We start from the raw sequence: 12,052 nt of genomic DNA, 5'->3' as shown, positions 1-12,052 counted from the left end.
TGGGTACCATATGATTAACATGAAGTGGGCATCACTTTATGATAATCATTTTCAGTTTTGGGCAAGTCATTAAATACTCCACCGCCCTAGTTCTACGACATAAACTATGTCAGTAAATATCCCACTAGTAAATTTTGAAGCTTTTATGTCTTAAAAAAGGCGGCTGCTAACTCCATTCCTCTGTAGCCTAACGTTAGCTTTTTACTTCTGGCGATTGCATTTACATTTAAAAAATTATAAAAGTGGTGTTCATTTGTGAAGATTATCTTGCTGAACAAAATGTGTTAGTATCATAAACGTTTGTTTGCCACAGAGCTTATTTTCTGCAATAGTCCAAAATCCAAAAGAAAAATCCCATTGGCTTTTTGTTGAGAGAACCGGGGCGATGCTAACTTCCTGGTTGGCCTACAAAGATACATCATCCCTGCAGCACTCTTAGATTCAGATATATTCTTAAATCCTGATTGGTTCCACAGACGTTTGTGACATCACTTTTTCCCATCAGAGATCCACCCCCCTCAAACCAAGAAGACAGAGAAAAACACAAATACAGAAAAATCCCTGTTCTTATGTTGGCAGAAAGTTGTGTGTTCATGTCGGACCTCATCGCTCTTAGCAAGAAGCCGATGGAGAAAATGTGTTTGAGGGCCTTTAAGAAAAAGGAATTTTAGACTCAATTGTGGAGAACACAACTAACAAAGATGGAATAAAAAGTAAAATAAAAAAAACAATGAGACAAAAAAAGGTAAAACATGTTTGTGCCGACACAAACACGTTCAGTCTCAACTCCCCGTGTGAAACAGCTGCTCTGTCAGTGCATGTGACTGGAATATCAATCCGTCTGCCTTTTCTTCTCTCATTGCTATAGCAACAGCAAAAAGCATGGTCATGGTTTCAACGTCTGCTTAAATATTTGTCTGCAAAATGGTTCCTGACTCTGCTGCAGCCACAAGGTCACCTCGGACACACACAGAGCATTTACAGTACTGTAGGAAAGGATATAATAGGTGTCACTAATATCTGGCAATCTCTGTAAGAGACGCCTTAAATGTCGTGAAAAGACACAAAACATGGATTTCATCATAAACTAGACATGCAGAGGCAGTAACCGAAATACAGATACAGGCAACAATAGCAAGAAGACGGAGGGTATTTAGACTAAAACCTGACAAGCAGCGAAGAGGAAAAGGAGGGAGGCGACATTTGAATAGCAAATCCTAACTGCCAGGAAAAAACAGTTCACATTAACTATGCAAATATCAAGCGGAGTAGTTAAAATATAAATGACTCCTCAGGTGGCAGAGATGAGACTGGTGATTAGTGGTGTGCTAATTAAGAAACTAACTGACAGACAGCAGATGAGATGAGAAACAGAAATCCCCATACGCCCAAACAGACAGATAGACAGAGAAAGATGTAGAAGTGTCACCTGAAAGGAAGGCAAACTGCTTCTTGAGGTCAGGGGTGATGTCAGCAGCACGGAGAGGGCTGCTGTCCAGCTGCATGATCTCATCTGGAGAAAACAGAGAAGGGCAAATATTAGTGACATCAGAGCTGAAGGTGTACAGTATGGAGGGAGCCTGAAGTCGATTTCTGAGGTCTGTTTAATAATCAAGTTTGTTTGTTTGGTTTCATCTGGCACTTTCCACGCATAACCAACTAATATATAGGCAATATAAAGAGCAGCTTTATCATACATACTATAGAGAGGGAGAATTCAAACTTAAATGCACATTTTCCAAGAAATATAACTATGGCAGTAACATTTCCAGTCCATTAAAGGAATACTTAATCCACAAAATTACCATTTGTATATCAATAACACACGCTGTGTTACCTTCAATTCATGAAGAAAACGTTGCTTTTCTCGCATGCCTCCACGGTGAACGAAGAATCAAAACAGGGAGAAGTATTGATGAAATGAAATAAATGTGGGCCACGTTTAAAAGGTACAGTGTGTAGGATTTGGCGTCATCTAGTGGTGTGGTTGTAGATTGCAACAAGTGAGCCTCCGCTCACTCCTCCCTTTCCAAGACTGCAGTAACGCGAGCCGCCGAGTGCAAAACTGTGGGAACACCGTTCGCCTCGCTCAGATGCCATCTTTACCATAACAACAGTACTTTAGGAGCATCGGAAGTCAGAAGGCAGCTGGCAGTTTTGCACTCTGCGGCTCACGCAGGTAACGCACGTTACCGCAGTTTTACAAGCGTGTCGGAGCACTACAGTGTCCTTCAAGTAATGTCAAAACGATGAAAAAACATCCGTTTACAAATTCACACAACTCGTACAGTATAATCCAAGTCTCATTTATCCAGTCGTAAACTCAGTATACGTCTCAAACACATGCGTTGTTGCCAAAACCTTAGTATTTAAAACACTTCCACATAAACAGTCTCATGCTTTCGCAGGCGCGCTACTCGCCATGCGAGTCTGAAGTGTTTTAAATAGTACGGTTTTAGCAAAGATGCATGTGTCGGGGAAGTAGTGAGCATACAACTGAATAAATGAGACTTGGATTATACTGCACAAGTTGTGTGAGAGTTTGTAAACGGATGTTTTAATATAGTTTTGCTGTTGTTAAATGCGGCCCCCATTTACTTCAATTCATCAAGACTTTTCTCCGTTTTCGGGGTCTCCTTTTCGCCATGGAGACATGCGAGGGAAACAACGTTTTCTTCTAGAATTCAAGGTAACACACGGTGAGTAATTGATATACACAGTATAAATAGTAATATTGGTGAAGTATTCCTTTAAGGTTAGTGGTGATCAATGGACCACTGGGGCCGTTTGATCCCACAGATCTCTTCTGTTGTAGATAACAAACAGTATTGATAAATTAACAGACTTGGTTGATCCCCTCAATCCCCGGCTCTCCATCCCCCGTGGTCTCCCTTCATTAAGGATTTAAATAATCAGATTTAAGGTTCGTTACCCCACGGAAATTCTGATTATACCAGGGATCAAATTGGAGGCGGCAGACACTCACAAGGCATGGGGGGATATTAGCAGTCTAGCAAATAGACTTTTGGGTTTAGGTGACAGACTGTATACCTTTGTATGTCATCAAAATATCATCACATGTTGGACATTGAAATACAGTATATTCCCATTGTGGTCTAAATGGCAAGACAAAGCATAAATATAGATATTTACTCGACAAAATTAATGTGAAAAAGAAGTAGGTTACACTGAAAGACAAATGTCTCTGCCAGCTGCTAGGCCTCATGAATAATATGCATTAAACGTAAACAGTCTCCCTACAATATGCAACGTATGCATTGATTTGTATTTGAGAAACTTCAGTATTGCTCGCTGAATGAAACCTGGCCATAATTCAACTTGAAATAGAGAGCTGTGCAGCAAAGGGCAAAACAGATCAATACAGGAAAATTGGCACCAGTGCTATAATGCTGCTGCTTTGATATGGATCTCTCTGTTTATATCTGTGGCTTCTATACAGGTTCCTTAAGCTTAAAACATTTACATCAAAAACGTTTATCACTGGAGCCATAGAGCCACACCCAACACACAGAAACACAACACACACATCAGAAGAAATCAAGATCTATGAGGTCTGTGCTGTTTCATCAGCGTCATGTCTCATTGAACTAAACAGCCGGCTGTGACGAAGACGTCATAGCGAGAGGCCTGAGGGATATAAAAGTAATCTGGCACATTGTGGTCAGATACTGCTGTGAGAAGCATGCTGTAAGGTAAAGTCATTTTCAGTATCGATCCTTGGGGCATTTTGTTGTGCAAACATTTGTGCAATGATGTCTTCCATCAGGACAGCTGCATTTTAGAAGAACCTGAAAAACAACTGCTCAGTTTATGGTCACATCTGCCTAGCGGATGTTTAAAGACACATGCATATTTTTAGTTCCAGCCAAATGAGGTTCAGGCGTCTATGTCATTAAAGCTCAAAGACCACATATAGTTCAGAGTCATGACAAACATGAAGCACTGTTGGCCTCTTCAGCTCTTTCTTTACTTTTCCATTTTCTGTATGAAAGCACTACCAAGATGCCCGGGGCTAGAGAGCTGTAGTTCTTCTGCATGCCTCTTTAGCATCCACAAAACTGAATTTTAATACTGTACTTCAGTTAAAAATAGGCTGGAGGCATGAAAATACAAGTGGAAAATGATGGGAAAAACAGCAAAGGATGGGGGATCTAGGGACCAGAAAAGCCAGGAGATTACAGGAAGAGAGTTTTACAGTGACAGACACTATCCTGTAAACATGGTTGCAAACATACAGTAGAGAGCAATATTGACTTTTCATCTTAGTGCGACTTTGTTTGCTGTGTTGTCTTGAGGCAAATCATACAGAATCACCATGTCATTCCCACGCTGGAAAACAGGTTAATGTCTTTCTGGATCTAAAATTGTATTTTAGTTTTTTTATTTGTAAAGCTAATGACCATTATGCAATCTCTTGCCACTTATTCCTATTAATTTATTATTTCTTTAAGCATGATATACTGTGTCAGTCATAATCAGTTGTGTTTTTATTGTTATATTATTATTCCTGGGCTATGCATCTTCTATAGTAGGTCTATAATACTTTTCCAACTGAAACATGATAGAGTTAAGGTGGTGTGTTTGTATATTTACTGGGGCTGTCAAAGTTAACGCGATAATAACGCAAATTTGTTTTAACGCCACTAATTTCTTTAATGCATTGACGCAACTTGTGAATTTTAGGTGATAGCGGGCTCAGTTTTAAAGCTAGAGTGATGTCATACTAGCTTGTCCAGAAGGAGGTTAAATAACCCTACAAATTTACACTAAATTTTGGTGAGGAAAAACTGGCATGGCCATTTTCAAAGGGGTCCCTTGACCTCTGACCTCAAGATATGTGAATGTAAATGGGTTCTATGGGTACCCACGAGTCTCCTCTTTACAGATACGCCCACTTGCAGTTTGGGGCAAGTCATAGTCAACTCAGCACACTGACAGCTGTTGTTGCCTGTTGGGCTTGAGATTGCCATGTTATGATTTGAGCATATTTTTTATGCTAAATGCAATACCTGTGAGGGTTTGCGATAAGTCTTGTTTAACTATAGAAAATCATGCGATTAATCACGATTAAATATTTTAATTGATTGAGAGCCCTTATATTTACCCACAGTGTTAAAGGACCAGTGTGTTACATTTATGGGGATCTATTGGCAGAAATGTAATATAATATTAATAAGTATGTTTTCTTTAGTGTATAATCATCTGAAAATAAGAGTTGTTGTGTTTTTGGTACTTTAGAATGAGCCCTTCATATCTACATAGCACGCGAGACCTCTCCACGGAGTCTGCCATGTTTCTACAGTAGCCCAGAACGGACAAACCAAACACTTAACTTTTCCTGCTTGGGCCAATATCAATAACGTTACTCGCTCCCGTCGTCGCCTCTCTCTCTCGCTTCACCACTCACTTCCCACATACACACACACACACACACACACGCACACACACTCTAAGCACTCTATTCTTACAACAACTGGCTCTAGAGAGGGCCATTCGTGTCGGCTACTGTAGCAATCCTACACGCTTGGCATACGGGAGAAGTTGTAATCGGCAACCTTATCGCTAGAAATCGCCAGATCCTACACACAGTTCCTTTAATACTTAAAGTGCTTTCCAGTGTCATTTGTAGCCTATAGTATCGCTCTAGAATATATTATAGGATGCCAGTAGCCTGGAATCAACACCAGCCAGCCAGATAGGCAGGTATGCATGCAGAGCTCAGGTGTGTTTATGGTCATACAGCTTCTAAGGCGCAAAAACTCTGTTGCTGCGCCTTATGATTATGAATCGCCCAGAGAACCTGATATGGAGAGGGCAGGAAAGAGTACCAACAGCTTGTGAGAAGTGCTGGTGCACAAGTAAAAGTCATGGTATGCCAAAGAGTAAAATGTAGAAGTGACGGTACTGTGTACCAGTAAGTACCTATTAGAAATAGTCCCCTTACAAAGAAGCTTCTGACCATCCCTGTACTTAAACATGAAATCAGTGGACTTCTGCTCCTGGCTACAGAACTTCAAGAGATATAAGTGTGCAGCTTACATCCCATTTTCTGTTTTGTCTAATTATCATTTTTGATTTGTCTGACAATTCTCCAAAATCCTGATCCCGATCACGCAAAAAACACACACAGTCTTGAGGATATCAAGAAACTAGACTGACAGGACATGGATGAATACACAGTTTGTCCCAACAACTTTCCCTGTATGGTATCCTACCTGCCCTGTGACATCAGGCTCAGAGCCGGGCCAAAACATGTCCACCTAGTCTGGCTTCACCCTCACTGGAGCTCAGTCCAACTCGGAGTCGGAGTATCACAAAATATCCATCTTCGTTATGGACGTCTTTCCCCTCTTTATCCTGAATGTTAGTCTCTTTACAGGCAGAGCCCTTTTACTTTGAGCCTTCCTTTGACTCCAGTTTAAACAAACCAAGGAGTCGCTGCTGTTAACTCTTTGTTTGGCAATGGGACCTATCAGGTATCTTGGCCTTAGGGTATAAGTACACTGACATTCACTGCTAGCTTTCTATCTCTCTCTTTCTGTCTCTTACACACGCACACACAAACTGTTTGAGGACAGGATTCATTCATGCGTGTCTTCTTGGTCGGGCATTTTCAGCCTCCTGCCTCCTTTAAACCTTTTTCCACGGAGACCAGCTGGTGCCATGCCTGTTGTGTCAAAACAACATCAATCAAAGGTTTTAGCTACTCAGGGGACTTAAAGGACCATACCTGTGTTTTTTGCATTGACTACTGTACACTACAATTCTGTTTTACAGAGCATACCATATGATTTTAGATTGATTTCCCACCAAACAGTTAACATTTTAAAAGGAAAACTTTACCCACTTTACTTTGATTCTCCGTTGGCCGTGGGGGCATGCAAAGAAAGCAATTCTTCAAGAATTCAAAGTACCATGGGGTGAGTAATTGATATACAAATGTTTAGTGATGCACGGGTCAGGGTTTTTTATAAACCTCACCCACCCGACTCATTATGAGAGCCAATCCGCAACGCCGACCTGCAAAAATATGCGTTAATCAACCACCTGAACCCGACCCGACACGCAAAACGCCAACATTATGCATTATAATAGCACAATTGTCAGGACAGAGGTCTGAGACAAGGGGACTCGAGTGCCGTGGTTGGCGATATGTGTGCAACGTCATCTCACAAACATCGTGAAATGACCACGACACGGCACAGAATGTGTTCAAATTGCGTGCCTCCAACACGGAGGCAGGTGGTATTAAATCTTGCGTGACAGCAGGAGACCTCTGACGCATAGATTACTCTATTCTACCCCGTCCAGACGGCATACAGACGGACACATACACACATGTACAAAACATCTTGTAAATTGTACATATCATACACAGGCTGATAATTAAGTTGGATTAAAACCTTGTTAACTCATCGTGATCTGAGGTCTGATCTGTTTCCTCTTCTTGAAATGCTTCCGTTTGTGAAATGGCAAAGGCTGCACAAGTTCATCTATTATAAATTAAAAGCCTGCCTCTCGCTAGACAAACATTATTGATCGTGCAACCTGCAATCTGTGCCAGTTTCTATTATCATTTTTTGTCTTCAGAAAAATTATCTGACCTTATAACCACATCAATTTTGTCTCGTTTATTCTTACCAAACCTATAGAGAATATGGTATTCTGTATCACTCTTCTCCCTTTGATAGGATACTATTTCCAATGACATCTGTAGTTAACATTTATTGATTAGGGACAACTCACTCACTGATATCTACAGATGTTATTTCAGACAGTTTACTATTCTTCTTTTCTTTCAATTTAACCTCAAGCAAGGGTGTGCATGCACCAAAATAACTCCTTCAAAGAAGTCAGACAAGTAAGAAAGAGACTAAACAAATGACCGTATCTTTGATGTTTGTAACTTGGTAAAGCAGAGTCGCCGTGTTAATAGTGGCAACCCACTGCCTGAGGACACAAAGCTGCAACTAGCCATCTGCAGAGCGTTCACATGCTCCTCATGGAATCAAGTTCACACAGAAACCTCCAACAGTTTCCACTTTTTGACCCAGCCTCACTTACTCAGCCAGCCACACCTTGCCCCCAGCAACTCCCACACATATCAAAACCAACCCCCCATCCAGGTCAGCAATAGCTGCACTTTGTTTACAGAAAGAGGCTATTCTGTTACTGAAAAAACCCCTCCTGGAAGATGCCAGATTTAAATTTCAGTCACTTTTTTGGCCACTTTTTCCATCCCGTCACACCTCCCTTCTTCCTACTACATTCATTACTTCCTTCCAAACTTCCACTCATCGTTGACACAGTATTATACAAACGTTAAAAGCCCCTCTGGCCATTAGAAAGGGAGCAGATGAGCCAGTTTCAGATACTACTGTATTTATCACAAAAGAGAACAGACAGTGAAACCACTCAGGTGTCTTTTTTGATCAATAAGTATCGATGATGTCACAAGAATCTTAATAATGGACAGCAACTATTAATGATGTTATAATTAGGGCTGTCAAAGTCAACGTGATAACGCGTTAATGAAAATTTGTTTTAACATACTAATTTCTTTAACGCATTAACGTAACTTGTGATTTATATATATATATATATATATATACACATATTTGCATAAAGCAAGCATATTTGCCCACTCCCGTGAGCATTAAATACTTTATATATATATGTGTATATACGGTATATATGTATATATGTATTAGGGCTGTCAAAGTTAACATGATAATAATGCATTAACGCAAATTTGTTTTATCGCCACTAATTTCTTAATGCATTAACGCAATCTTTCGGAGGTTGTAGCGGGCTCAGTTTTAAAGCTAGTGATGATGATGGTATCACATGAAACTAGAAATCCTAAGGAATCCATTGGTCCCAACCATGTCATACTGGCTTGTCGGGAAGGAGGAAAATAACGCTCCAAAAATGGGAATGGCCATTTTCAAAAGGGTTCCTTGACCTCTGACCTCAAGATATGTGAATGAAAATGGGTTCTATGGGTACCCACGAGTCTCCCCTTTACAGACATGCCCACTTTATAGTCAAGTCAGCACACTGACAGCTGTTGTTGCCTGTTGGGCTTGAGTTTGCCATGTTATGATTATGAACATATGCTTTATGCTAACTGCAGTACCTGTGAGGATTTCTGGAGAATAATTGTCATTGTTTTGTGTTGTTAATTGATTTCCAATAATAAACATATACATACATTTGCATAAAGCAAGCATATTTGCTAACTCCCATGTTGATAAGAGTATTAAATACTTGACAAATCTCCTTTTAAGGTACATTTTGAACAGATAAAAAATGTGCGATTAATCATGGACAATCATGCGATTAATCGCGACTAAATATTTGAATCGATTGACAGCTATAATATATATATATATATATATATGTATATATATATATAAAATGTATTTATTAAAGACTTGGAGGTGGTCCAAATGAAGCACAAAGACCACATCCTCCCAAAAGAATTATGGCGCTCACAAAAAAGGGCTCAAATGACTTTTAGTGATTATTTTACTCATACTTGTCTGCATTGTATTACATGGTAGATAATTAGAAGCTACCAAAGTAGTTGCTGTTTTATATTCTACACCATTCTATATATATTCTATACAAACTACAATAATTGAATTAAATCACTGTTTCTGCACTTTACTGGCAAAGTAACTCGGCTAATAAGAAAATACACTCCCTGAACAAACATTACATTAAATCAACATCCTCTGCATCCACACACGTAAATACACGCAAACACACACACACACACACACACACACACACGTACGTACAAACCACCTGCTGGTTGAGACGTTAATGTTCTTTAAAAGGCTTAACGATGAGGATTAGTTTCCACTCACGCTCACGTTTGTGGCCGACGAGTCAAACATTAGTGGGTCACAGTCACACACCTGGACTGCCTGCCTCTACTGACACAGATTAAATAGGACGAGAGCAGAAGCCTCTAACTCGGGTTCATCAGGCCAGAAAGAGTTGGAACCTGAAATCATTCTCGTAATATATTTATAAGTCTTGGACAGGTCAGAGTTGGGGGGGCTGGAGTGGGGACAGAATGGACACCCACAAACAGAGAGATGGGGGAGGGCAGCAAGTGGGACTAAGGGGCTTACAGTCACGGTCATGTGACAAAAACAAAGCAAAGCACTAAATAAGGCTGAGCAGTGACAGATGATGTCCATATAATATCAGGGGTGAAAAAAGGATATGGTTTGTGATAAAACAAAAACAAAACAAAAAACAGGAGAAAAGTTGTAAAACAGCAATCATCCTGTAGAAATTAATGAAAATGTATGGCCAAAGAAGATGAATGTCTCCAAAAGATACTGTATATTTAATAGACCGAACACAGTTGTCTCTTCTGTTCTGCCCGATCTAACCAGTTCAAGAACATAAATACATTTACCCATAGTTCTGTCTAAATATAGTGCAGTAATGCATCGCTGTTGATCATTATCAAACTGTTATATATACCAGATCCCACAACGGGACATACAACAGGACACATATTGAGCATCTAGGATTTACAGAGTTTTATTCTTCTTCTACTTGTATTTGACTTTCAGGTGAAACTGCACAGCCAAACGGACTCAAAGACAACAAAGAAAGCAAATGCTATGTTTTCCCAATCCTAACTCTAAGTGAGAGCAAAGGTAGAGGGCAGGTTAACTCAAACAGGAGAAGAGGGCAGGTAGGCAAATACAGTGTGGTGAAAGAAAGACTGGGACAAGGGGATGAGTCATTTTGTGATATATAAACAAAAAAAGAAGAGAGAAAATGCTGAAACATCACACCTACCACACAGCCAGTGGCAGCGGCGAGAAAATCTGTAGTATCTTTCCACCTCCTCCAGAGAGATCCGTACGTGACCCCCGTTCTCCTCTACTGGCCACAAACACACATCCAATGATCCCTCTTCCTCTTTCATCTCTTCACTTCGATCATCCATCTCTACTCCTCTCTCTGCTTCAGTCTCTCCATTCTCCATCGATCCTGAATCAGCCTCCGTCTCACCTTCCTCTTGAGTTTGACTCCCTCCATCTCCTCCTGGACTTTCCTCTCTTTGCTCATTAAACAGAGAATGTGTGTGTCCTGTAATCACAAACCAGTCCTCTCTATCTGGGTGTTCATCTGAGCCTACAGTCACCTGTCTGGCTGAAATCAGCTCTGAGTCCACCTCCATGCAAAACCCAGAGTCTAACTCCACCTCAACATCCTCCTCCATCAGGAAGCCGGAATCGTCCGTCTCCTCTCCCCCCATCCTGCTGTCCCAGTCTTCACTCCTCTTCTGCAACGCTTGTTCCATGCAGCTTTGCAAAAAAAAGGTATTAATAACCCTCTCATCTGACTCCACCTTTCACCAGACTCCACATTCAGCCTCTCGCTCTTCTCTGTCAGGCTGCAGGTGCTCTACAGCCTGCAGCACGTCACTCAGTAACTGTGGGGACTTCCTGTTGCAACCTCAGGTTACCTTCCCTTGCAGACAAAAGCTACAGTGTAGCACCCTACCCCACCCTCCATGCTCACCAAGTTCCCCTTTTCCCCTCCCCTAAAAAAGACAATTACCTGACCCCTCCCGGTTGAATAGCAATGCCTCCAACCTGCTAATAAATGACTTAGTCTGACCACTAAAAAGGGATCCAGTTTTGAGTTTATCAGCATTAAGTTATGTCATGCCATGTTGTGTCACAGTGGTTAGGTAGGAACTGCAGCTCCCTGTCCTTTCCCCATGCAGCGCTCATTTACCTAGTCCAACAAAGCTCTCGCTCCTCGTCTGCCTTATCTCAGGAGATGTGGACCAAAAGTACAAAGGCTCCATTCTGAGCAGCCCATTCAAACACTGCCTGCATCCCCATTTAACCATTCACAGACTGTATCCATTCATAAGCCCCTATTCTTGTTTATAAAAGACCCCATTCTTACAAATTCACTGAAAGACTTAATTCTAATGAGACCTCTCAAAGAACGACACTGTTTCTTAAACAGAATGAGGGTGATT

At 40.9% G+C, this 12,052-nt stretch overlaps 1 protein-coding gene across 1 annotated transcript in view; it reads right to left on the bottom strand.

The window, feature by feature from the left end:
• mcf2lb (mcf.2 cell line derived transforming sequence-like b) overlaps positions 1-11,468 on the bottom strand; it is a 42,742-nt gene extending 31,274 nt beyond the window's left edge. The window contains exons 1-2 of the mRNA XM_037790287.1: positions 10,852-11,468; positions 1,430-1,513 (exon numbers count right to left, since the gene is read on the bottom strand). Coding sequence (XP_037646215.1) covers positions 1,430-1,513; positions 10,852-11,359 — 592 coding nt within the window. The 5' untranslated portion in view covers positions 11,360-11,468. The remainder of the gene's footprint in view (positions 1-1,429; positions 1,514-10,851) is intronic.
• Between the last annotated feature and the right edge of the window lie 584 nt (positions 11,469-12,052).

The sequence above is a fragment of the Sebastes umbrosus genome, chromosome 13 (assembly GCF_015220745.1).
Source record: "Sebastes umbrosus isolate fSebUmb1 chromosome 13, fSebUmb1.pri, whole genome shotgun sequence".
Lineage (NCBI taxonomy): Eukaryota > Metazoa > Chordata > Actinopteri > Perciformes > Sebastidae > Sebastes > Sebastes umbrosus.
This window is presented reverse-complemented; position numbering and strand designations above follow the sequence as displayed.